The sequence below is a fragment of the Platalea leucorodia genome, assembly GCF_965183815.1.
Source record: "Platalea leucorodia genome assembly, chromosome: 4".
Classification (NCBI taxonomy): Eukaryota; Metazoa; Chordata; class Aves; order Pelecaniformes; family Threskiornithidae; genus Platalea; species Platalea leucorodia.
The window spans coordinates 21,058,028-21,085,590 of record NC_138826.1 but is presented as its reverse complement, the minus strand read 5'-3'; the positions used below and the strand labels follow the sequence as shown (position 1 = coordinate 21,085,590).

Genomic DNA, 27,563 nt, shown 5'->3' with positions numbered 1-27,563 from the left:
TTTATTGACCTGCAGGAAGAGCCTGAGTGCTTTAACTGATGAGAGCTTTTCCTCGGAGGGCTGAAGACTAACTGATTTTTGATGGAGCCGTGTGCCTGGGCACAGTGATTAATGCAGCGTGTGCAGCAAAGGGTGGCTGTCATTCCCTGATGCCAAATGCGCTCATCTGTGTCTTTGTCCTCTCAGCGTAGCTGTGGCCTGACACAATTACCTACATGGATATAAGGTTTTTTTTATGGACTTTTAAAACGCTACCTCTTCCTCTGCTGAAACTTGACCTGTATGAGCAGAGCCTGCCAAGGTGCAACCCCTGCAGGACCAGCAGAGGAGAGATGCGCTCCATATCCAAGCAGCAGCATTGCCTAGGATTTTAGCTGAGATGTTCTGAAGTCACCTGGCAGGTATACTGGTATGTCCAGGTATCCTGGGTTGTACCCTGATCATGCTTAAAAGGGCAGGGGTTATTTGGGAAGGTTCCCAATTCTAACCGTCTTCTGAAAGTGAAGCCATCACAGAGTCGTTCAGGTTATTCACATGGCCTAATTTTAGGTACCCACCTTCCCTTAAGTTAGGGAGTTAGTCACTCTGAGCTCGCTCTATTGCCAGAGAAGGGAGAAAGGATCCCCAAAAGGCGATTTAGAGCATCTAGTCTGAATTAGTAGGAGTATCAGGCTCCTACTCTAACTCATCTCTCTTTCTATTGACTATATAGGGATCCTAGCAGACCAGCCTCTTTATATAGGCAGCTGAAAATAGTTGGTGTAAAACTCTGTCTGTGTTACCCCTGGATGTCTTGTCCAGGTATTGTTATGCAGAGAAACATCTCTCCATCTATTTGATTTGTCTGGCGAATATCTGCAGGGTTTTATCATACAGAAACTCATATCCAGCAGAAACTGCCATATGCGTTTTTCTTTTCTTTGATATGAGCTGTATACGTACATCTCATTCCTGCACCTTCAGTTATTCCTGACTTATATCACTGTAGGGCAGAAACAGGTATCCTGTTTTTGACTTAAAAAGTCTCAAAATCAGTGTGACCAGTGCAGTTGTGATTCTGTCAGTAACTGGTATTTTTTCCAAAGCACCAGCTGCCAGAAGCATGTGAGAATCAATAGCAGGTTTCTTTTAAGAACAGGCTAAATTTGTAGACACGACGACTGCTAGAAAGCTGGAAAACATGATCCAGCGTAACCTAATGCTCAAAATTAAAAGCGCCAAGACAATTCATCACTTGAGCAAATATTACTTAGAAAAAAAGGAATTGTATGATTTTTAAGCCAATTTATAGTTTCTGAACCTAGAGTTCTGGCAACATTACAGCAATTGTATTGAGAGAGAAGAATATGGAGAAAATAATGTCATAGGAAATTACTTACCAGGATCAATTTTCTTTGAGGTTTCAAGAGCTTGGGCTTAGGAAAATTATTGGCTATTGGAGCTATGGAAATAAATATTAAGGGATCATTTCATATTATCATCATTCACTGTCATTTTTAGTATATGCATTAGCAATTTATAAATTACAGATTAATAACAGATTAAGAGCAAATACATGTACTTATACCAGAGTTTAACTGTATTTCAGGTAACATTTTACAATGAAACATAGGGCTTATGAATTAGAAAAATTCATAAGATATTAAAGAATCTGATATGCAAAACATGCTGTTTGTGTGCGGAAGCCAGAGCAAATACACCTCTTGAGATCTGGTCACTTGTGATCTAATGCACAGTAAGCCTTCAGGTCCTTACCCTCCTCTCTGCCAGTGGCTCAACACTGGCAGTAGTGTTCAGAAAGTACACCCAAGAGTTTGTGTGATTGGCCCTGGAGGCAATAGCAAATCCTCTTTGAAAGTGAGGTTCCCCAAGAGGTTGATCTTTGTCTGCTCAGCTTGTTTAACTTCTCAAGTGCACCTGCAATTTTAAGAGTGCAATGTGCTGGCTTCTCTCAGTCTAACTCCAACAGGAAATTTCATCTTGCCTAATCTTCTCTTCGAGCAGTATGAATATTGCTACAGAGGTTCCTCTCTCTTCTCTGATTAGTGGGAGCTGAGACCTCTCGCCTGGACTTGGTGACCAGCTTTTCAACAGCTAAAGCTGTACGGAGGTGAGAGCCTGGTCCCAGCAGCAGGCATGGGCCATTTCTCCCCCCACTGACAGCAGCGAGCACAGGTCACCCCACAGGCACAGTCAGTGGCAGAGTGCAGGAGTCCTGACATCCTGTGCTCTGCTGTCCCTCCATGGTTGTGCTTGGGATTTGAAATACCTCTTCATCTCTGTTTTCATACCTTTTGCTGGGATGGCTGGTGGCTGCTCCGCTTTCTCATTCTCTTTCTTTTTCTTTACCTTCTTGGGCTGTAGAGGGGACATGCTTGTCACACTGGTAACTGTCTCCCCTGAGCTGCAAACCAGAGACCCATAGGTGAGGGAAAAGTGAAGGCAATGTAGGGAAAGACGGTTTGTCCCAGTGAGTTCATGCAAACACATCACCTTCCACTTGTAAGAGTCCCTGCCTGACAACTTGCATTTTGACCTGGGGATATACTGAAAAACCTCTTACAGGGGTTGGAAATGCTCTGGGTCTCGCATTTTTTCAACCATACAGCCTGGCTCAGAAACTCAGGAGTCTGATCTGTCCTGGCACAGAAAATGTAGTGTCAGGCTTAAACGACTCATTTCATAACACCTATTCCTTAAAAACATGTATGACCCCACTGCTACACCCAGGATGAGCTTGTACCCTTCTGTCCTCAAGGGCCGGGGGCACAGATGGGTTAGGTGACTTGTGTAAGCTCACAGGGAAAGCCTACGGCAAAGCCAAATCTTCGATGTGGTTTCTGGGCTAAGACTGGCTGAGGGGCCAGCAGGCCAGGAGAGTGTGCAGCATGCCTTCAGACAGCTCACAAACCCACATTTGAAAAAGCCAGGTTTTTAAAAGAGGCTGGTGTGCTCAGTGCATCTAAAATGGAGAAACTGTGCCCTGATCTCTAAACTCAAGCATTCTCCAGTACTTCCGTGCTGAAAAAGCACTAGTAGGTATGAGGGAAGAGTACAAGCTATACAGTAAACAGACTCCTGTCCAAGAAAGCTTCTGTTTGGACTATTACAGTTTAACATCCTCTAAGTCTGGGTTTTTTACCCTCAGCATCTCCCAAAGTCTGAGGTAGTATATCCTGCTTTGAATATTTAGAGCTTGGATACGCAGTCAGGTTGCAGCGATTGTCACCATGTGTCAGCTGAGCTGTGGTAACTGACTGTGCAGGTGCTCCTAGCTTGCAGCTAAGATGAAATGAAATTGTATGGGCTTAACTGGTAAAGAAAGAAATTTGAACTTACAGCTGGGGTGGGAGGAGAGTGTATAGCAGTTAGTTATGATGACTATGGTGGCGGAGGTGACTTGGTAAGCAGTTGTTGCTCAGATGCATCTGACCACGGGCTCGCCCTGGGAAAGATGAACGCGGTATGGTTGTGGGGACCTTTCTGTTCTGTGCTGGTGAGTTACACCACACAATGGGATCCAACCAGGGTCTCCATAGTCACAACACTGACAGCACTGAATTCAGTGAATTTTAAATCATTTATCCCAAGTTGCTGTTCCTCTCCAGGTTCTTTTGCATAATGAAACATTCTCTTTATATTAATAGAATAATATATTCAAACTGGGCCAAAGTCTTAATGAAAGTTAAGATGTCTCTGCTATTGCCCACACAAGAGTAACAAAATAACAGACATTATAATTTTACACAGCTGTAAATCCAAATGAATGTCACTACCATTGGTAAAATCACTCTGGATTTACACTTGCGTAGATTACAAAAAGCCTCTAATTTTCTGATTTTCCTAAGTTCTGTTCCATATACTCAGTCCAAAACATAGGTTTGCTGCCAAATGTTTTTTAAAGTGTTTAAAAGGTAAAATATTTTCATGATTTATAAATAAATCACATCAATTATGTAAACTAAGGGTTGTATTAAAATAATTTCCAAGTCTGCCTGCACTATTGTGAACCTATCCCACAACAACCATTTGTTTCTATATTAAAATCAAAACATGAAATTGTTTAAAACCAGCAGGAAATGAAACTGTCCTGCCTAGCTCCATTGCCCAAACACAGCAAACTGCAGAGAATACCAAAAAGGGGACAAGAATGATTTTTTAATGTTTTTTGTTTTAATAATCCAAGGTCATTAAGGCAGAAGTGTAGCTTAAAGATACTATCATTCTGATACAGCTACTTTAAGCATGATATATGAAAAGGCTTAGTGTCAATTCATTGCATTAGTTGTTATCCTGCTTTGCTACTGAAAAAGTGAAGCTACAGAGAAATGTATTTGTAGCTTACACTTTTCTTTTAAATGCCAGGGCCATACAGGGTTAACTGATTCTGGGAGATACAATAACCGTACTTGCTGTCTTAGAACTGAGCTCCTCAAACCAAACAAGGAGGCTCAGAAAAGACTCCTTGGCTCTGAAACACAGCCTCTTTGTAAGCTTGTCTTGTTCCATGTCTAAAAGGAAAGTTAGTTTTTTATCTCCAGCTCCTCCTCCAGCCTCCTGGCTTCTATTTCAACAGTGTCACATTGTGCATTTCTTGAAGGATCTAATGAGTTTTTAGAGAAAAAGAAAAAGACAGGAGTTTGGGGAAAAAAACTGTGGAAGGTGTCTAACAATCATGGCACCAGGACAGCAGTTTCCCTGGAGGTCATGGCTGGTATTTCTGGAACATTTTGTCCCAAGAGCTGGCAAGCTATTGCAATTTTGGGCTTTACTATCCCTATTAGAGTTAAGGATGTGGGACTTTTCCTGTGGTTGTATAGGTCAGCTATTCCCTCTTGTCTGCAGGCGGATGACAAAAAATTCACCCGAGTGAACTGGGAGCTGCTTTGATATATTCCAAATAGGGGAGCTGTGTGAGAAGGCACCAGGGGAGGACTGGGTACTTGGTTCTGGTTCAGCCTGGCAGAATTTGCTCCTATGCTGTTAGATCGGCACCGTGGAGCCAAGGCATGAAACGGACAGCTTTCTCAAAGCTTTTCAAATTATTTGTCTCCAGAAGAGCAGTCACTGAAGAACTGGGGAGTTCAGGCCAAAACAAATAAATAAAAGACAGAATTCCTATTTTGAAACCTACACCTCCTTGGGGTTTCTGGATCTGAAAACTGACAAAATGAGCTAATAACAAGGAAGATAATAATAAGGAGGATATTTAAAGGAAAGAAAACCCCAGAAAATAGAATTAGGTGGTTTGGAAAGCCCAAAATAACTGTACTTTTTATTTAGGTATTTATTTTTAAAATGTGGGAAAGAAATAGTTTTTGGTAAACTCATTTTTTTTCCTTAATTTGTTATTGGTCAAGAAGCAAACCAAAACCCAAACATTTGCTTTGTTCTACTCAGGAAATCTGGATTTAATTTTCTTTTCTACCATGGCCATTTTGTGAGACCTGGGGCAAATCACTTAGCCCTTTGTGCTTCAGATTCCAATTAAGTAAAAACACCATTATGATGTCAAGACATGAAATATTTTAAGGTGCTTAGGTATTACTGCAGTGGGAGTACAGACATTTCTTAGACACCGGACTATTAATGTAATTTTGAAATCGGATTCTGCTCTGAGTTTGAAATACCACTAAGGGAGTTGGGGCTGAGCCTCTCTAATCAAGGCTGAGTTTTGCACAGCATAGTCATTTTGACTGGTGGGAATCTCATGCAAATTAGTTCATCAGTTTGGCCTAATGGATATTTAGACACTGGGTTTGGGGGTCTAAATATGTTGAACTAAGTTCCGAGACAAGGAATGCACAGGTGAAGAGAAGTGAGTTCAAAGGAATTAATGGTTTGTGTTTTGAGCAGAGGGTGGAAAATAAATGGTACCAAGTGTGAAACATAACAAAAATTATGATACTGGTAATACTTTCACAGCTATTTAATATTAAAGCCCTGAAGTCAATGCACCTCAGACATGCATTTGTGGGATCAGGCCTTTCATTAGCCTATCTTGCCACACTGAAATACATGAAACCTTATTTTTATCCGTGTAGAGTCATGCATTTATTTCACTTCCAGAGACTCCATTTTACAGTGAAAAAATCATGTTGGCTTGTTTTCCCCTGCTATTGAGCCTACTAAGTTTAGTGCTTGCAGTAGTATCACTACCACATCATGTATTCCCAGACAGGCAGATTCTGTATTACAAGTCTTTTATCTGACTGCCATGCTCCATTTTTTCAGTCAACTTTTCAATCGGGCCTTGTTTTTTTCCTCCTCTTGTGTTCTCTACCAATCATCTACTTTGATTTCCTCCCCCTCCCGCTTCTTTTTTTTTGTTTTTGCACTTCCAACTTCCAGCAGCTAATAAAGAAGAAGAAAGAGAAAACATTCAGGGAAAAATGAAAACTGCTGAGCTGTCTCTGTAAATTTTTGGTGTGGTGCAATGGCTGGTCAGGGTCACAGAACAAAGATCTTTCCATGAATAACATGAAAGTTTCAGTTTGTACTGGCCTCTCTTGAACCCTATTGCTTTGTTGTGACTTCACTTACATCCGAGTGTTTGTTAGATTGAACACAGCAATAATCCCATGAGAATGCACTAAAAATTTCGCTATTTGAGGATCTAGGATATGCTATACTTGGCATTGAATCTCATAGTATCTAAACAGAGAAATAGTATGAGAAATAGTATCTGTGATACCAAGCGGTACTGAATTTAAACTACAAGCTACAAACACATGTTTTATGTCACTGAAAACTGGGAAACAGCTGTTCTTCTGTGTTGTTATGAGGCATCCCTCTTTAATCTTTTTTATTTGTAAAATACTTCTGTCATCTTTTTTTTACTGCAATTCCAGCACAATTTATATCTCGAGAAGATCATACAATGGAAATCAGTTTTATCGCACCACACAATCAAAAACTTTTGGCATCTGGTTGTATTTAAAGGAACGGTGATTAATGACTGCAGCAGAAGTATAATTTTTCCCATCACTTGGAGTCTTCAGCTGGGAATAGACTGTGGGCCTAGAAAACCTGCTTTTGAGCCCCACTCCCTGTTCCTGGGTGCAGGAATCACTGGGTAACATTGTGGTTTGTTGTATGTACATGGATGGTTTAAGTCATTACCATCTGGTGAGGTGTTTGGAAACCCTAGAAAGCCATGCAGGATGAAAGCAGGCTTCTCCAGAAAGCAATTCAGAGCCTCAAGGAGAGACTTGTCACTGAAGAACTTGCAGGACCTCCACCTAGATAGCCCAGGTATATCTCCCTTATCATGCACAGCAGATGCTGGCTTGCAGGCATGTTCATGAGTCATGAACTTGGGACTCCTTATCCTCCTGTATGCATTTTGGAAAACATTACTCATCTTCTTCAGCATACATAGCAAAACGAAACCAGAACTGGTGCCTTGGGTTACAGTAAAGAGAAGTGTAATCTCCTACCTGTTCTGGGGGCATTTCACCAGGTAATGCTTCACTGTTAAAGAAAAAAAAAAAAAAAGAAAGAAAATATGGCTTTACACCAACACAGTTTATGAGTTACAAATGGGCACTGCAGATAGACCTGTGTTGCTAAGACTGTGGAGTTGCCAGGCTGTTACTCTGGGAGAGCTGCTAATCGTCACCATACGTTATATTGTGCATTAAAATATAGTCTGACTCGAAGACATAGCTAGGCTTGGGAGAGGGGAATGTACCAAACAACACCAAAAATCTGCTGTGGAAGTGTTGGGCAACACACATTCCAGTGGTCAGCCCAGCCAAAAGACAGCTTGCTAAGGAAAAGCACAGCAGGCCAGTAATTTTACTTTGAAGACTTTTATTTCCCTTGTGGTGCCTCTATTTATTTCCAGAAGCCTGAAATAAACCATTCACCCACAGGAGCCACTGCTGTTCCTAATGCAAACTAGACTGTGGCCTCAGGCATAAAGGGATTGCCTCCTGGGATCGGATCAGAGGTCCAGTCCAGCCACTATCCTGTCTCTGACAGCTGTGTGTGTGAGCTGTATAAATCTTTCTGCTTCGTATTCATTTGAATCAGTAGTCCTGAGCAACAGCAGCTCCCCCCACTGCAGCCTTTTAGGAGCCAGGGTTATTAAGATCCTCTTTTGTGGCTTAGTGGCTTCTGTGCCCTGCCCAAGCTGTGCCATGTGCTGAGTGTGGAGACATGCAGGCAGGAGGAGAGGCTCTGGCTCTTCTGGTCGACCTACTGCCAACTTATTTCTCAGAAGGAAAAGAGGGTGCATCCCTGGGCCATGATGTGAAGTTGAATACAACACAGACACCCCCCTCGCTTCATGTTCTCTGTTCTCTAAAAGGCCATGAAAACCAGACAACAGTACATTTACATCATTATGCCCCTCTCTACAGGAAAGTTTTCATATTTGGTCTTACCTGAATTCTCCCATTCTAAGGAAGGTACGCAGCTCCTAGTGGGGTGCATTTTAGTCCTAAGGAAAGGAGAGCTGACAGCACTGGTAACTGGGTCTAACACCGGGGCCATGTATAAGCCAGCCAAGGCAGTCCTTCCATCTATCTGTCTGGCCTTTTTTAGATGTGCAGGAGAACAGTAGGCCTGACCCTTTGGGAGCAAGGAGATGCTCATGTACACTATTGACATGCTTTTGAGCATCTCTAGGTATGTATATTTTGGTTTGCCCTACAGTAAATCCTCCAAGCCTTTGAACCAGGGATTGGGAAGAACAACCACTCCTTGTAACAAATGGGCATAGGCTTCTACCAAAACCACAGAGGGGTTACTAGCTGCAACCACTGCTGCTTCCCACAGCATCCCATAGCTGCCCTGTGCTATGGGCCAGCCTCAGCTGCAGTGCCAATCCAATCAAACTGAGGGAGATCCTTTGATGGAACTGGGTTCAGCATCACCCTTCTCATGTCAGATCCCTGAGCTGAGCCAGGGTCTGCTCAGGTTTCACAGAAAGACACTCCAGAGGGTTCATCTATTGCAAATGCCAACTTTTAGTTCAGGTATGAGTTGCTCTTTGTCCCAGGCTGGACTGTTCTCGTACAGGATTAGGCAGAGTTTTCCCTCCCTCTTCTCCTGGTGCTTACTTGGGTCTCTGCCTCCACTCCCTAGGTGGGGTGGATTGTTGTGGGGTGGGGTGGGGCGGGGCAGGGCAGGGCAGGGCAGGGCAGGGCAGGGCAGGGCAGATGATCCTCGTCGTGGTATTAGGGCTGAGGAACTGAGGGAGGAAGTTGGAGTGGTGGGAGAGTGGAGGGGGGTGTTGGTGTCCCTCTGACAGGGATGGGGTGACTGGAGAGGTTCAGGGAGAAAGAAGCCCTTGTACAAATTTGCCTAGCAAGGTGAGGTAAGGAGATAGTTTTGCTTGTCCTGGGCCCCTGACCTGGTCTCAAGGGGAAGAGCAGAGCCAGGCTTCTCTTGAAGGATGTCTGAGAAAGGTGATGTGGCAACCACCTCGCTGAAGGTGCAAGAAGGCTGTGCCTGGAGCCTGCCAGGAGGCTTGGGATGATGCAAAGGGAGGATTGCTTTGCTGTCCCTGTCTTTTCTCCTTTCCTCAAGGAAGGATGGACTTCATGATTTCACTGCAGGCTCTTTTCACATGAATACTAGCATCTGCCTAGTCCAGCCCAGGATGGAGGTACAGAGTGCTGAGGATGGAGAGGAGGTAAGGTAATGCTTTATGAGGAGTGATGCCTTATTCTGAGTCTGAATGAGAGAGCACTGCTGTTGGCTGACAGGGTGGGTATCTTGTGGTCAGACCCTAACCCCTGGAAGGTGCCTCTGGAGGGGATAGAGGAGTGTTGAGGGAGGAGGGGGCTATTTCTGCCCCGTGCCCATATGGCTGAGTGGAAACAGCATCTCCCAGGGAACTGCTGCTCCCTGGGGCAGAGGTTCAGGCCTGAGACTTGTGCGATGGCCCAGAGGCTGTGGGGAGAAAAAGCAATTCAGGGCTGGTGGAGACTGTGTCTGTCACTGATGCTTCTTCCACTGCTGCTTCAGAAATTTTAATTCCCTGGTGCTTGACTGGATGCTGAGCCAATTAATGTGGCTCCAGAAAATACTCTGATCAGGTGGTCCTAGCTGAATGACTTGCCTGAAAATCTTATCGTTGTATACTGAGCGCCTGTCTGCTAAGATTTATTCTGTTATATTTGCATTGAATCTATAAGTTTAATGCTGCCAGGGTTTACTGGATAATGTTCAAAATCTAAATAAAAACTTGGTGAAGCCTGCAATTACTCAGGTATTAGGGTAGTGAAGAAAGGATTTAGCAGCTCAGAAGAAATTACTTTTTCTCTGTTGTATATGCTTATTTTATATTGTATTCTATATTATTTCTATATTTAACTGATGTTGGTTCAATGTAAGGAGACCTTTTCTCCAAGCTGCTTGTATGCTTACACCGGTGTAAATCACAAAAAAACAGAAGCAAAATCTAGCCCAATGTCTGCTCAAGAAAAACCAGGATACATCAGTGTGTCTAGTGCTTGTGGCTTCAGGGTGACTCAACGTGACCAACACACTTAAGTGTGGGTACTCCCTTGGCACAAAACCTTTGTCATCACTTAACAGGGTAGGAAGAATAACATTGATCTTGCTCCTTCCTTTTGGCAAGCAGAGTTGTTGGGGTCAGTTAGAATCAGAGTTACTCTACTAAGCACACTACCGGGAAGACAGAGCCACAGCCTGAAATGTGTTTGTGGTCAGGCAAGGACTTCTGTATACATCTATTTTTGGCTTACATGTCTTCTCCCTCATGTATCTGAGTCACTCATTCCTTCGTGGTGTGTGTAGTGCTGAAGAAGCAGCAAAGTCACAATTCTCTCCTGTTGTTAACAGGTCAAATCACTAACCAAACTCTTTTTGAAAGCTTCTGTTCAGAGGTGGTCCTTACGCTCTCCTCTAAGGTGGTGGCTGCTAAGCGTGCTGGTGTCTCCAATAAATCACTCTTAAACCAAAATGAAAGTAGAGTCTGCACTGGCTACTCCACAGATCTGAAATGGCACTTTTGATTACAATAGGGCTGCTTTGATGCAGGTTTAGCCTCTCTGAGAAGCCCTCTCTGAGGAAGAGAAGAATAAAATAGTAATCATTGATCTTGAAAGATTATTATAAAAATGCACATCTGAATGACAGAATGATGCTTTACTTTCAAGGAATACTACAAAGGAGAGAGTGCTAATACCAATCCCCATTTTCCTAATATTGACAGCTAGTCAGGAAGGGAGAATAAAACAGAACAGAAGACAACCACTTTGAAACCCCTCTAAACTTGTCTGCAGAAATGTCACTTATGCAAAATGTTAGCTAAATCTGGTCAGAATGCAATTTAGTTGTATTGCACTTGGTCTTCTCTGAAAGAAATTCCAACAACCTTCAATTTATATTTATGCAAAGCTGAAAAATTTTGAAAAGCCCAAAGCAAATTTAAAGTGAAATAGCTATTCAAAGGGAGCAAAATGCCTTTGTTCTAGTTTTGCTGGCAGAAATGGTCTTTTCTAACAACTTCTTTTGTTTTTATTAAAATCAAGGCAAGGAGATATTTGTCTTCCCTGTATTTTCTACATTCTCCTTCTCCCCCTCTCCCTCTTTGGTAAGGGCCTTGCAGTCAGCAAGAATGACATTTCACTCACCTGTGGATCTCCTCTTGTTCAGGAGTGACTGACAGAGAATGACAAGTGTAAAAAGGAGAACGCTGATGATTCCTATCGAACACACGAAGACTGCATACACATACAGATCTGAAAGCCAAGCACAGATGAAGGTGAGGGTTGCAGCTGTATGCTTCATGCTTATAGGATAGAAAAAAGTTACGTCTACAAGATCTAAACAGACCCTGGCCCATAAGATTTAAGGTAACAATTCAGAAGTAATTTAACCCCCTTGAAACTTTCATACAGTATCCTGCTCAGTTTAAAATTTTGTTGACGTCTCCATAAATGCAAATAGGTGTAGTTATGAGGGCTTGCTTTCAAGAGGGAGGAGAGAGCTGGTTTGAGTTTTTTTTTTCTCTTTCCTTTTTTCCTTTTTTTGAAGGAGCAACCAAAAACTGAAAGGACTTCAGTTGGAAGTTTGAACTCCCAGTTCAAACAGCTGTACTGGTTTAAAAAAAAAAAAAGTGGCAGCAGGAGGAGTGCTGCATGGCTGAGGAAGAAGGAAGAAAGTCTGTGATTGCTGCTTCTGGTGGCAGCACTGGCTTGAAATTTTTGGTTTGTTTTATTTTTCAGTCTACTGCTTCAGTCTCTCTTTATGGCTTTTATTCAGGTGCTATAACACATTCCCAGTGGAGCTGACAGGAGTTGTACCATGGCAGATCAAGATGGAGTGTTTTGTTCAGAAGAAGAAGAAATCTTTAATGACTTATTTCTGCTTTTACTAGAACTTTAAATAGAGTACTTTAAGAATGCTCTACCCATTAGTGTCTTGAAATGTCCTTAGAGAGGTATATTGGCTTCTTTACTGCTTCACAGAGAGGAAACTAAGCCTCGAAGGTCAAGTGTTCTTGTAGAAAATAGCGTTGCTGGAACTAGACCCCTGACCTGCAGTTCTGTGCTTCGTTCCCCTTACACAGTACAGCAATATAGTTTGTAAATTGTGGTTTAAACAGTTAAGGGTCCCCACAGAATCAAGGCCAGCCTGCGAGCAAGCACTACTGCCTGGCAGGCAGCACAGCAGAGTGGCTGTGAATGCCATGCTGGTGCTTCACTGGTGCTCCAGATTGGGGCAGGAGGAGGGAATCCCAACTGCCTGCAAATTCTGGATTTCAGTTTCCTAGAACAGTTGTTCACTAATCTATACAGAAAATACTGCTTGCCTTGAAACTCAAGGGAGCTTTAGGCTGCTCTTGCAGTGCAGAGCATGTCTGGTGAGCAGTTTCTAAAGCTAGTGGGAGTGTAGAGTGCTTGATACCTCTTCAGACACACTCAGCACCATCCTGGATAAGGGGGTTTATTTGCATTGCATGATTAGCCAGGCTTAGGTTATTTTCCCATTGACCATAACAGATGTATGAGAAATTGAAACTGCAGCCTTCCATTCTCTTTTCTCCAGCACCCCTAGTACTCTGTGGGATGCTTTCTCAGGCAAGACCTGAGTTGGCACAGGAACTAGCAAAATTGGGCCTGATTGGGGCACTTTAGTTGTACTGTAGCATTGAACTAAAGTAACATCTTGTATACAACCAGTAGCAGTTAAATGTATCTTTACCTTCAAAAAACTTCCAAGCTTCATGGTTTTTCTTGAAAGTGGGATCATCAGAAGATTTTGATGAAATCACTGAGAAGAAAAAAAGACATAAGAACTGAAAATATGTGGCATAAAATGCTGGGACCTCTTGAAGTAAATGTAGTTCTGCCTTAGGCTTCAGTGCACTAATATCTTGCCTTATCTCACAGGATAATTACTTTTCAATGAAACACTTCAGTTATACAACAGCATTATTAAAATGTCTTCCAGCAAATCTCATCTGGCTTGGCACCCCTCATGAGTGCTGTAAGGCTTGTGAGACTGCCTCCCTGTTGTCGTCTTATTCTGGGAAGATGCAGTGTGTGGCTCTTCAATTGAAAGTTAAATGCAGTGAAGTACAGCAAGAGGATAGAAACACACTTTAGAAGAGCCTAGCCCTTAGAATAGGACAGCCATGTGCTTGTAAGGTCTGTAATGGCATTGTGGGGATTGTCTGAGTATCCCAGGGGAAAAGCTGCTGTTAATGCTGTATGTAGCTGGTTTTATTCTGACTCTGCATTCTCAGTTACCCAAACTTGTACCTCTAGAGTTGCAATTTGTGTTTCTGTCCCAAAGCAGGCTACTTCCGAGAGAGGAGATAAATAACTTTTGCTCAAGAGAATGGGAGTTTATTTTCCCCTGTAATTAATATATAAGAATTTTTAACAATACAGTCTATTTTGAAGTCTTAGAGGTTAAGGAAAAAAAATAATTTTAAGAGCAGTAGCTTTACTGAAGGACACACTTCTGAAGGCTTCCTGAGAATTGATTTGGAGCCAGCCTCATTAGACACAGCTTTTTTAAACAAGGAAGTTGTTCCAGAAATGCTTGGCACTGAAGTAATCTCTGCCAATACGATAATGTTTCCCCAGCTTCGGGACTGACTCCGTAGGCCCCTGATTTTGTCCAACTTGCCTTCCTTACAAAGCTCTTATGGATGCCCCTTGGCATGTTGAACTGCCCTGCAATTCCTACAACAGCACCCAAACAACCCATTAAAGTGGGATCACTGCTCACGAGTTCTTTTTCTTCCTTCCTCCAAAAGTTGGCTTCTATGCTGTGCCTTTTAAAGATACATGGATATGACACCTGCCTATCGGCAAAAAAGCCACCCATGCATGCATGGACTTTCTGAAGCATGTCCAAATGCTTTAGAAAGTGCGTATCTGAGCGGGGAAGCAGAACACATCTACTTACCCTCAGTGTCTTTGGCTTAGATGTAGGAACGGATTAGTCTGAACATCTTAATTAACGTAAACTTTTCTGTCACTGCTGTATCAATGGTCATTGACTATTGAGTGTAGAATAGCTTAAGTTCTCAGCTGGAGTAATTCTCCTGCCTATGGGTGGGGTGGTTTTCCCTGAGAAGGAAGACAGCTTGACCACAAATTGTATCAGCTCACCTTTATATCCTAGAAAAAGGGCCGACTGAACGACTGTGTTCTAATTGAAGTAAGAGGGGGAAAATAGCTGCAGACTTTGCACAGAATTGCGCTCTCTGTTTCAGAAAGAGGAGCAGACTGCAGAGCTCTGGGCAAATGGATGAATGTCAATGTCATAACAGCTGTACAACCTAGTACTAGAATCCAAATGCTCTGACTGCTGTATCACTGTTCAAAACCCTCTCTGCTCTCCTCAGCCAGATTGTTTATGCATGCTGACATTTTTTGATGACATCAGATTAGATGATCTCACTTATGATAATCCATTATTTTTTTCTGCTAGCAATCAGTGCAATTGAATGGGAGTCTGGTGATGTCCCCCACATTGCCAATGAGGTCTGAACCTCCTTCTTACTGGAAAGGTAATGCATTAAGGAGTGTCCTCTAGGGATGTGAGGTGTGGGGCTAACTCAGTGGATATGGAACTGCTTTCAGGACTAAAGAAATCTTATGTTTAGTTGTGATAGGAAGCTCATCCTGAATATCTTAGCAAATCTACTCATTTGTTACAGGAAAGCATCACACACAGATTTTTGGCGAGTATTTTAGAATACCTTCCCTGAAAAAGGGGGTTTGTTCATTTGGGGGGGGGGGGGAGGGGGGATCTTGCATTCCTATATCTTGCAACATTTTTACTGTTAGAAAACACAACATGCAACTAATACTTAACAGAACTCGGACTCTGTTCTATGGGAGACTCTGACACATAAACTTCCTAACAGGACAGACTGTTGTGATCATCTCTACTTGTTTGTGTTGTCCATACCAGTAGGATTATAGTTGGACTGCCTAATTTTCTCTGTTTGTCCTCCTACATGTAGTCTCTTCTCTTGGATTGTAAACCATTTGGAAGACGTATTGCTCTTCCTAAGAGATGTGCAGTACCTTGCATAGTGGGCTTGAGGGATTACCCAACTGTAAATGATGGTTTGGAGGTGCTGCATATTGTTCTGAGAAGACTACTCGCTATTTTGAGATTTCTGATAGGAAGGCAGTGGGAGAACCATCTTTCTGATATCTTTTTTTTTTTTCCCCCACCCTCAAACTGTTTTCTGGTGTATTCTGTACTACAATGAAGATCACTAACTTGGTTTTAGGCTAACATTGACCACACAAGCCCAGGAAAAGAACAGATGTCTTTGATAAGAAGATGGAGGAAGGGGGAAAGGTTCACCTTAGCTTAGAGAGAAGATGTTGCATGACTGGAGTAGGAGACACTTCTTGGCAACATCAGGACATGGATTTCTCTTGGATTTAGTACCAAGATCTAACAGCAGCCTTTTTATAAATCCTATTTGATGTCTTGTATTTACTGCACCTAAAGGTGCAAACTGCAACAGTTCAAATTTTAGCTAGGGCTTCTGAAAACACTACAAAGTTGCTGTAGTTGACACATGATTCCATGAATGGAAGACTAAGGATTTCATCCCCATCAGATGAGGCTTATTTTCTGAATACATGTATTCTGTCCCTAAAGGAGAAGCCAGATATGTAGCTAAACTTTTAACTGACATCATTACACATTAAGGAACTGTAGCCTGTAACTCAATTGTTTTTCCACAACTCTAATATGTGTATCTGTATAAATTTGTGTTGTAAGAAAATGCATTTGCAACTTCTTAATGGCCTACACAAATTCACACCTGCAAACTTGCTAGCAAATAAAAAAAATCTGAATATAAGGTAGTAGCAGTAGATACTACAGACCCAGCCATAATCTGGTAAGGTCTTTTGCTTTGAATAGTGCTATGTTTGGTGGCTGACACAGGCTATGTACTGAACTGCCCCAGGTTTTTTCTGTTTCAAGAGCAAGTCAGATTTTGAAGAAGCAGAATGACCCTTTTCCATTCCCTCTGGAAATTTCTGTCTTACACAGTGAACTCTTCTTCCTGTGTGAACAAAAAAAGGGACCTCAATGCTATTTCCGCATCCACTTGATGTGCAAGGTTGTAAGAAATTTGCCTGGTGCTTTAGCATAAAGATACTACTTTGAATTTGGGCATAACTGCAAACACATTAACTGGAACAAAATACTAGACAAGACAGCAACTGTGATTTGTTTGAATACTGTTACCTTATTTGATAAAGCACAAGCAGTACAATTTAAGTATCCAAATGCTTCAGGCAATCTGCATTGCTTCTTTTGTTGCATCCTGGATCTAACTATAATATAAGTAAATCCCTTTGCAATAAAAAGTGTAACCGATCATAATATAAAATGCAAAATGTGTTTGGAAGAAAATTTCCTTGAAGAGTCCAACTGTTACCATTGGGGAAACTGGAGACTTTATCACCACTCTGAAATGAGTTGCCTTCCCTCCCGTGTGTAGCAAGCCCTGTACGCTCACAGTGCGTTAACCGAATGCTAGCTAAGGCAGTCCTTTGTTTCCAGTGAAGAGGCCTTTAGTAGTAAAACAGTTGCTATGGCATTTAAAGATACGTCATTTTTCAGATGTCTTTTAGTATCTTTATTCTGGATTTAGAATTAGAATAAATATGCCTTTGGGATGGCCGGGGTTGTGGTGGTGTCTGCCCTAGATCACCACAGGGTGTATTGTCAATGTGTTCAGTCTACAGGTGGCCCTGCTTTCCTCCCTTGTCTCAGGTTTCCTGCTCTGCTTTCAGTTACGTTTGAAGCAGAGAGAAGCAATACAGCTGACCAGAGAATGTGAGAAAGATGAAGTCATGGGTCTCAAATCCCCACCCTGATTATTCATAAATCATACTAAAAATCGGGGGGGGGGGGGGGGGGGGGGGGGGAGAATAGTATTTAAGGGCTGTACTGAAAAGTTAGTTTTCCTTCTTTGCAATAACTAAATTGATCTGAACCCCACACTTCAGCTAGGAAGAGCAATGAGAAATTTCTGTGTTATAGTTAGCAATAGCCTGAGCAGCTATGAAGGATGCAGAGTGGCTTTTTGTGAGGAGGGGTATGACAGGTGGTCTAACAATATTTTTATATTGCTTTTTCATCTGCTGCCATTTACCTGGAACATGTCATTCCCTTTCCAAGCACTCCTGACAAATCCATATGTTTCACTACAGGCATTTAAGAAATTCCATCATTCAGTGAATGAGAAAACACTCTTTAAAATGCTGACCTGCCCTATGAAATGACATTATCACAGGAAAATTCTAAAAATGTTTCTCCATCTGATTTTCTCTCTTTATTTTTCTTTTTTTTTTCTTTTTTCCCTTGCAAGCCTGCTACTTGTTCTGCACTCCTTGGGTATATCTATTGGTCTATCTTGCAAGTCCTTCATGCAAGAAACACATTTCTTGTTATCCACTCTGTCTTTCAGTGTACTACTCTTGGAGACAGAGACCTGGTCTGGTGCAGAGGATTTGAGGGGAAGGGTCAGTATAGAGAAAGCCCCCACCTGAAACAGTACTTTCCTCCCTCACTGCTTCTCTCTGTGTCTTGACACCAGACCTGGACCTCTCTAGCTCCCATCCCTCAAGTTATCCTCAGAATTTCTTCCCCAAAGCACTGGAAAAAGGTGTAGTCTATCCTCTAGGAGATTCTGGGATTGTATGGTGGCCTCCTAGACCTGCTTGTAGGCCTGCAAGCTTCAGCCCTGGCCATCCATTCGAGGTGCTGCTGGAAGTAACACCACCTGCAAGTTACTCTCAGCCTCTCTTCCTCTTCTCCCCCAGCACAGCAATTGAACCACTTGTTCTTTGCAGGGTGAGATGAGAGCCTTGGCATCTCTTCCCCACACCAGTCACCAGCTTTGCCCCTTCCCAAAGGTGAGACGCTGAGGCAGTTGGGGTGATCAGTCCTCCTGCTTGCCAGTTCCTTCTTGACAGTGGCTGAATGTCTCCTTTTGGCCAAATCTAAAGGGGTGAAGGAGGAAGAGAGAGGAAGAGGAGGAGGAGAGCCAGTTCCTAGCCAAGCATAGGAACAGCAGGGAAGAACGACTGCTGAGCATGAAGCAAGCTAATGCCTGAAGTCTGTAGGGCGAAATCATGCATGCAATAAAGTTTCAGTTCTTATCCCTGTGTGGTTGCAAGACTAACCACTGTGTCTTGGCTCCAGCCACCCAAGATGGGGTTAGTACTTGTAAAACTTAATGCCCTCCAGAGGTTAAGATGGCTGAGTTCAGGAGATGTTGGGCTCTAGTGTTTTTACTCTTCCCCATTCAAAAACAAAAGAGTGAAAACAGCAACAAAAATCAAACAAGAAACTGTTCTTTGAGCTGTGAAGCTAATGAATTCTGTGTCCCATACTCTAATGGCTCCCCTTTCCACAACAACCTTAGTACTGGCCACCTCCTCCTGTGGTATGTCCAGGAGCCCCAACTACTGACTGTGATGTGGAAGGTCACTGGGCACATAGCAGCTCAAGAACAATAATTACCTTTTTTGTTCTTACAGCTTTCCTTCAGTGAGGAAGTTCTTGCAGATCTTCTCTCCCTCCCCCCAGCCAATTTCACATTACTTATACAGCCTTAATATCTTTAAGACTGTTGTCTCGTTAAAATCAGCGCATGGATTCAAAAGGGTGAAGACTACTTGATAGTGTGATCATGTAGGCTTTGGTTTCTTTAGGATACCAGGTTATGGATTACAGATGACATTAGGCTGCAGGATTGCTTTTCTGACCCATGGTACTGAATGCTCTGGTGATTTGTATTTAGGAGTCTAATGAACTTTGGTGAAGTTTTCCTTTAAGTTCTGCTTCCCTGGTCTTCTGTGCAAAAGAAGGGTGGCTGATGCACACAGCTGGGGTCTGGGTGCTGGAGGGGTGGGCTTTTCCCTGGTGGAGACAGGTAATGGGTTGGAGTTCCAGTTTGGACTTGTGTCTTGCTCTGTCATTATTTATATTTCTGACTGTCTGCAACCAGGAAGCAGAGGAAATCCCACATGAGTGTCTTAGAGGCTTTCCAGACAACTTTTGCATACCCTATAAGACCAAATAGTTTAGACTAGGATTTTCTTGCTGTTGTTTAAAATTAATCCATGGTGTTTGCCGCTAATTTAAACAGAACTTCAGCTTTGCATCGTTAGTGTCTTTCATCATTGCTAGTAATAATCAGCTAATTATATTATGTTAATGCCATGATTTCTCAAGGCAGATTTAAACATTGCTGGTCAACATGAAGCTGCTCTCTATCTCTTGTTATATTGTGTTTTTCACATCTTTGCTCTCATATTTCTCATAGATCAAAATGAAAGCTTGTGATACCTGAGAAATAGCCACAGGAGATCATCATACACTCACAAAGATTATTTTTTACTGTCACATTTGTCTCCCTGGTGTGTGTATAATCCAAAAGTGATACAGAAACCTGAATGACACCACTGAAGTTGGCGTTGACAGAATATGCTTTGGATTAAGATTACATAAATGTGTTCGAATCCATCTTGAAAAGACCTGTAGTCAACAGAGTTCCCTCAGAGCAAAACTGGCTTCAGAGGAGAGCTAGTGCCACTTTCCCCAAAACATAAATTAGGTAAGTGGGATTAGGGTTCCCAGCTACAGGAATAACATTTGCAGTCTAAACACAACAATAAATTTATCATCAACAACAATGGCAGAAACTTCATGAAGTACAGTTTTCTCCCCCGTTTTTCTGCGATTGCTGGATGAACCTCTTGAATTTCCAGACCAAGCAGTCACACTTGATTTTTAGCATTATCTTTAGAGTTGGCCCTGTGGGAAATCAACTTTTCTGTTTATAAAACCACAAGCAGGGGGTTAGTTTGCCAGCTAGAGCTAATGGCACAACTGCTGAGCTCAACCACTCCTTCAAAGGAGTCCGTTCTCAAAAAGCCAGTTTCACCCATCTCTGAAAGTGTGGGTGTGGTGGCGTTAGATTTGAGCTGACCCATCCTGAAGAGAAGGCCTGTTTTCGACTTGGTTCAAAACCCTCGCTCGTTGCTGGTCGTTTCTTTCTCTGAAGTTCAATACCAGCAGGCTGGTCACTGCTTTTCTAGCTCTGCTTTCTGGCTACAAGTGGTATAAACAGAAGTACAGAAGTGATACTAGAAATGTTACTTACCAACTACTGCTAGACTAGAACTAAAAGCAATGAAAACACCAAGAGAGAGGCAAAACATAGATCTAAAATATAATGCTTCTATTGCTGGCTGACCCACTGCATATTCTTCAGAAAATAAGTTAATTTCTCTCTGTTTCTGCCTCTTTGTATTTAAATAATAATGGCATTTGTTTATTCCCCCTAGCAAAGTTGTAGAGACCTGTAGCTGAATGTAAAGGAGTTTTAGTTACTGCTATTCTGGTAAAAGGCAATGGAAATAGACTATCTTCTACAAATCTACCAATCTTCTCGCTTCTTTACATTTTAATATGGACTGAATAATGTTTAAATTGTATAAGTAAAGAAGCTGAGTATTAGGTTTTCTTCTCATATCCACAGATAACACTTAAAAAATAACCTAACAACTTCAAATGTCTTATGGATGAACTTGCAAGAAAAGAAAAACAGGGATCATGGGACAAGAAAAATGATAGAATTTAATTCAGTACTCTCTCACCTCTTATTTCAGTAGCTGCCGTGCCATTTGACCATGCTGTCCACTTATTCCTGTGTTTGCCAATTTCCTGGACTTTGCATATATAATGTCCTTGATCTGTTTGCTGGAGGCTTAGAATAAGAAATTTGTACAGAGTTCCATGTTTCTCTTTAAGAAGATGAAGTCTTTGCTTGTGGAAATGATGAGTATAATTTCCATAATATTGGACAGACCCAAACTTTGTCATTTTGATCATCAGATACTCCTGGGTAGGTGATGCAGAGAAGACCCACCGCACAGCCAGCAAATTGTCTGTCTTTCTCTTTTGAGAAATGTGGCAGTAAAGGGTAGCATTATCTCCCTCGGAGTATCGCACAGTTGGTCCTGGAGAGACTGTCACATTTAAAGCCTCACAAACATCTGCAATGGAAAGAAGAGATGGTGAGAATCCTCCATACTGGCACAACAGCACCATAATCTGTCCCAGCGTGCAAGTCCACAGCAGGTAAACTGATGGCATCTGTTCAGTGTGCAGCAATTTAATGAGCTTTTAGAACCTGACATCTTCTGTCTCTCTGTGAATGTTAAATATGGTATGAGGCCCTCCTTCAGTGACTCTGCTCTAGTATTCTTGCTGTCGATAATAATAAGGCAGGGCTGAAGTGGACACCTTGCTGCTACCATAGGCCCAACATCACATAATCTTTCGTCAGTGCGAACAATCATTAATCTAAAACTAGCTTGGAGCAACAGCCAAGAATGTCTTTTGGAAAGCTGTTCCACAACCAGCTCTTCTGACGACTTGCATCCTTCTTAGGATATCCAGGCTAAATTGTTTCAATAGCCAGTTTATGCCTATTTGTTCCTGTGCCAGCTTGAAGTTTAAATAGTGTTTTCTTCCCTAGCGCTTGCTTCCTGACTCCATGTAGAAAGCAATTATCTGGTCTCTCAGCCTTTGCTTTGTTGAGCTAAAGAAGCCAAGCTCTGTTAGTCTCCTCTAGTAAAGTAGTGTCTCCACTTCCCTATTAAGCTTAGTAGCCCTTCTCTGCATTGCTTCCAGTTTAAATTTTTATTTTGATTGTAGTTATTTTATTTTTTTTTTAATGTGGGTGACTGGAATTATAGGGAGTGTCTGGAAAGAAGCTCTCCAATGTCCTGTGAAATAGTCACGGTACTTCCCAGAGTTGACTGAGATATACCTTGCCTCGTATATCCCAGAATTATGTTGTCCTTCTTCATGATATTTTCACATGTGATTATATGTCAGTTCATAATTAAATAATATACTTCAGCATTTTCCTTTCTTTGTCATTTGTGGTTCAGTTCCTAGTGTACCAAAGAAACTCTTACTAATCCCCAAGTGCATGACTTTGCTTCACTAAGTTCTGCTCCACTTTTGTTACTTGGTCCTGAGTTTTTCCTACGTGCTATCCCAATCTTATGCTAACTTGATAAGGTCATATAATTTCAATGTGCATGCTTCTGTCTACTTCTTTTAGGTATAATTTGTGCAAACCTTACATGATACTGTTCCCTAGATGATCACTGAAAGACTACTAACCTCTCTATATGCCTGTAACCAGCTCCTCACTTTACAGTTCCCCATGGCCTGTGTTTTAAGTAATATTCTCCTTGTCATAATCAAATGGTTATCTCAAGTCTGGGTTACATCTGTCAGATTAGTCCTTCTGAATACAAATTCAATTTAATCTGACATCATTTGCATGATAAAATATGACATGAGATTATACTGGGACAGATGATTATTCCGTTCACTTCTGACTCTTTTTTTTTTCCTGTTCTTCAGCATGAACCTACCTTAGACCAGTTGTTTGTCTCTCTGCTTTATTTCTAACTATGGCCGTTATAGGTGAAGGTTGAAAGAAGTCCATAGTTGCTCATTAGAGGAAGATTTTTCTTTCCTGACCTAACTGATTTATGCTGGACTGATTTTCTGAGGCAGGGGAATCAACACTCATTTTATTTCCTTCCTAATGTATATAAAGAAAGAATGTTTGTATTAGTCATATCAGAAACTGATCTATTTTTGACCAATGGTATATTGTGGCAATGTGTTCCCTAAATGACTTGTAATGTGTAATCTACTGGTCTGATGGCATCCGCTAGAGAGAGAACCATATTTCAACAGTGAGCAAGCACTCCCCGAAATGCACTCTGCAAAGCATGAAATGTCCTCTAAAATGTGAGTGTTAAGCTTCCTGTTATGTGACTATACTGTACTCAGATGCTAATGAGAATTGCAACTCTGGGAGAATGATTTTTTCATTTCTGGACACTTTTCTAGCACATCAGCTAGGAACATTCTAACAAAGGGGATGAGCGTTTTGGCAGAGACTCGTCTGACATCAGCTCCTGAAACACAAACATATATTTATCTTCAAAATAAGCAAGTAAAGTATTTCCATTCTATTTCTGAAGGAGTATTAGAGGCAGAGACACTGGGTTTATGGCCCCAGTGAAGCTGTAAAATCGAGTGGTGAATTGTATCACCTTACTTAAAGTAAATCCACCAAATTAAAGACGTTATATTGCAGCTATTTGAGAAGAACCCTCTGAAAATTAATAGTATAATAATTATTTTGGGTCATTTCAATAAAAAGGTCTACTGAATGGTGTATTTTTTCAAGTAGCCATTATATTTTCTTTATGAAGGAGAAAATAAGTTGTATAAAGAAAGTGTTTTGTTTTTTTTTTTAATTTCTTTAAGAAACTACAGCTAAGCATGGCCTAGATTATTGATATAATCTGTGCATGACGTTTGTGTGTGCAATTCATGTAAGGGCCAAAGCAAGAGATTACTTTGGATTGTAGAAAGCACACAAATAGAACAGGAAGTTGAAATTTAAAATTAAAGCTGAATACCACCAAAAGCTTTCCAGGCCTGAAACTTCAGTTATTACTTGCTGGAGTTACCTGACCGTAGTGCTTTACAGGCAGGTGTGAAGGTGGCGGCTTCTGCCATCAAAATAAGATTAAACTTTGAAGGTGGTGCTGCTCAGTAAATAAGGAAAAAGTTTAAGGATTTCAACACTTTGGGGGTTCTCATAATTACTTAGGCTATAAATGTTTAATAATTTATAAAAATGTGGTTTGGGTAAATGAAAAACAAACTTTTTCTACTGAAATTATGAACACGTCGTGAACGCTGTAAAGAAAAACAATTATGTCATTTTCCTGACATGTGAACTTCTTGTTTGAAAAAGCTGGCTAGGATTAATTGTGGAATAGAGTCCCAAAATAAAAGGCAAAAGAATCATTGCTTAATTCGAAACTAGGCAGAACACAGTGCCAAAAAGTACCCAAGAGAAAATACAGAAGAACTCAGATATGGTGATGATGGAAGCCTCTGCAAGAAGATAAAGAAGCATTGTACATGGAGTCTCTGATCCCTTTCTAGCTGTTTACACTCATACAAACATTGGTATTTTATAACTAAGGCTTCTATTTTTCCTCTGGGGACATGCCTTTTTATAAGGGAATATCAAATTTTGTATCCTTCATGTTGTCTGATCAGTGGGAAACCATCTCCTTATCCTTCTCCTGTGGCTCCTATTGGTGCAGCTGTACAAATGCAACAATGGGGAGAGTTTTGGAAAGTTCCTGATGCTTTTACCATGATCTCATCTCATCTTATATTGAACAGGGTGAGGTGATGCTTTATATAAAACAGAAAAGCAGTGTCCATCTGACGCTATCCTCCCACTGCCATTGGAGCAGGAACAGGGGTGGATTTTGGAGGAAAGAGGTCATTTACCTCTTCTGTGGAAAGGAAAACCCTCGTTCTGGGCTCCCAGACACTAGTGGAAATGTTCCTCCGGTCTTTAGCAGACACTGGATCAGCCCCAACATGAGGTTTACCCTGGTAATGGGCTCCTTGCCAAAACAGGAGACTCCTCCACAACTTGAGAGCAGGCTTGTGTGCCAACAGAGCACTGAATTTCTAGACTTCAGATTGCTGCTTCAAGTGAGGAATCTCTGTTTTTCTTCTCCTGCCTTCCCAGTATAGCATGATGTAGATGCTCAGGTGGAGCTCACCACAAGAGTTTGTCTTGCTTCTGCTTGCAAAGGGAAATTATTTATAGAAAAGGGGAGGAGAGTGAGTCAAAGACTTGAGGATTCCTTTGCAGTGTGCTTGATCATCAAACATGTCTCTCCTATTTGCAACCAGCTCACTTAATTGCTCTCATCCTGATGTTTTAGCTGTTTGTTTCTTTGGTACCTTCCACCTGCATGTCTCACTAGCCTGTTGGGAGTCAGGGAAGGTTACTGCTGACTACATTCTGTTTTGAAAAATCCTATTTTGAAAATAGTCCACTTCTGCTTACACCAGGTCAATTCCAAGTATTAGCTAGGTTTGGACTTTGTTGCCTGCCATATTACATAGCAAAACACATTCACTGTCGGGATTAACAAATCATACTTTTAGCAGCCAGAAACCTGTCTATACCAGGGCTGTCCCCTCTGTCTGTGCTGGAACAGTAGCAGAGGACCCACAGTCACTGCTGGGTCCTTACATTTGGTGACCACTTTCAGCGTAGCTGTGTTTTTGTGGAAGAACCCCAGCTACTTTGGTGAAGATACTCACGAGTAGCGTTGCTCCTGTGCGCTACTGCTCACAATCCAGGTTTAGCATTATATATAGGGCCCTCTTCCTTCCTCTATGGAGACTGACAGGCAGAATCAATAACTCACCCTAAAGAGCTGAGAGGACTTTTTTCCTTAGCCCCTGCTGATAGCTAAGGGACTAGAGAGGCATACCGTCAGGGTAGTTACCCTCTGATCTCGGATTTGCATGACCAGAAGCATATGGGATAGTTTTTATCCCTGTTGTAGTTTGTTCTGTGAAACAATGTCATTGTCAAAGCCTGCTTTATTTTGACTTCTCTACAATTAAAAAGTAAGAAGAGCAGATGAGCTGACAAGAAGCAAAGCTCTTCATTTAAATGAAAATAATTAGGAACTGGCTAGCAAGATCACCAAAAGCAACCAGCTGTTTTCAGTTGAACGGATCTGTCTGCAAGTTTCACAAGTCAGAGGCTTCTTCTCTGAGAAAGCTTCTGCAGTGACTAAAGATGGACTTGAACCAAACCTCTCTGCCTCCACCATCTCCTGCCCTTTTGAGGGAAGATCCAAATTCAGCTCTTTTATTAACCTTGAATGAGCAGGGCTTTCCCACCCCCCAACCCTCACTGCACCTTGAAGTTCAGATCCAGGCTCTGTGTGCATTTTGCAGCTTTAGGACACAACGCTGGCCAACGGACCTTTGATTTTGGAGGCAGAAAGGTCTTGAGGGGGGAAGGTTTTTTACAAGTAACCTACGGGTTCCATTTCCACTGGATGCATAGAGGCATCTGTGGAAAAAGCAATGCCAAATCTCCCTTTGCCTCAACTTGGTGTGTAATTCCTCGGTGCAGCTAAACATTGTCCCGCCTGGCACAGAAGGTGGCAGAGGACACGTTCCATAAACTTCTGCGTGGGGAGGTGGTTTTTTGGGGGTTGGTTTGTTTGTTTGTTTGTTTTGTCAAAACACAGTTGCGGGTCAGGTCGCTGTGCAGAAGCGCTGCTGCCGGGAGCCCGGAAAGGCAGCGGCAGAGCGGGGTGAGGGACCCCCGGGGCGGCGGGGGAGGACCCGGCCGGCTGCGGGGGCGCGGGGCGGCGGGGGCGCCCGCTCCCGGCGGTGCCCGCTCCCGGCGGTGCCCGGGCGGCGGCCCCCCAACCCCTCGCTAAGCCCCCTCTGCTGCTGCCCGAGCCCCGGGCGCTGCCGCGGCTGGGGGCCACTGCCCCAGCCCCTATCGCGGTGCCCACGGTGCGGGGGGGACCCGGACCCTGCTCCGCGGCGCCAAGGGGCGGGCGGCAGCCCGAGGCGGAGCCCGGGGTCCCGTAGGCTGCCTAAGGGGCTGCCCCGTCCCGGCCGGGAACGGGCTGCCGGGGCTGGGCGCCGGCCGCTGCGCGCCCGCGGTGCCGCTTACCTGGGGCCGGGGCCGTGGCCAGCAGGGCGGCCAGCGCCGTGGCCAGGAGGCGCATGGCCCGCGGGGCGCCGGGTCCCGTCCCTTCCCTCTCTGCCGAGCTGCCTCCCTCCTCTCCTCCCCAGCCTCTCGCCTCCTCCCTGCCCGGTCCTCCCTTCTCCCCTTGCCTTTCATCTCCTCCCCTTTCTCCTCCTTTTTTTCCGCTTTCTTCCTTCCCTCCCTACTTCTCTGCTCTTCCCACCGTCCTGCCCCCTATTCAACTCTCCTCCTCTTTTTCTCGCCTTCTTTCCCTTTCTTTTCTTCCCACCGAGCTCAGGTCTGTGGGGCGGCACTAGGGCTAGATAGGGCTGCTCCATCTGTAGTCTCTGTGATCCCCCCTGTGCACACACCCCGTGCCCAAAGGACACGGATCTGTGCAGATGGTAAGCGGAGAGCTCCCCTCTCTGAGCAC

The 27,563-nt window shown here is 42.9% G+C and overlaps 1 protein-coding gene across 1 annotated transcript in view; it reads right to left on the bottom strand.

Annotated features, from left to right (window-relative positions):
* The window catches only part of VSTM4 (V-set and transmembrane domain containing 4), a gene marked incomplete at its 3' end in the record, with an annotated part of 38,040 nt that extends 10,801 nt beyond the window's left edge, over positions 1-27,239 (bottom strand). Inside the window, exons 1-7 of the mRNA XM_082308110.1 lie at positions 27,116-27,239; positions 21,147-21,545; positions 13,186-13,254; positions 11,613-11,720; positions 7,440-7,473; positions 2,292-2,404; positions 1,380-1,441 (exon numbers count right to left, since the gene is read on the bottom strand). Of these exons, the coding sequence (XP_082164236.1) occupies positions 1,380-1,441; positions 2,292-2,404; positions 7,440-7,473; positions 11,613-11,720; positions 13,186-13,254; positions 21,147-21,545; positions 27,116-27,170 (840 nt within the window). The 5' untranslated portion in view covers positions 27,171-27,239. The remainder of the gene's footprint in view (positions 1-1,379; positions 1,442-2,291; positions 2,405-7,439; positions 7,474-11,612; positions 11,721-13,185; positions 13,255-21,146; positions 21,546-27,115) is intronic.
* Positions 27,240-27,563: the final 324 nt, after the last annotated feature.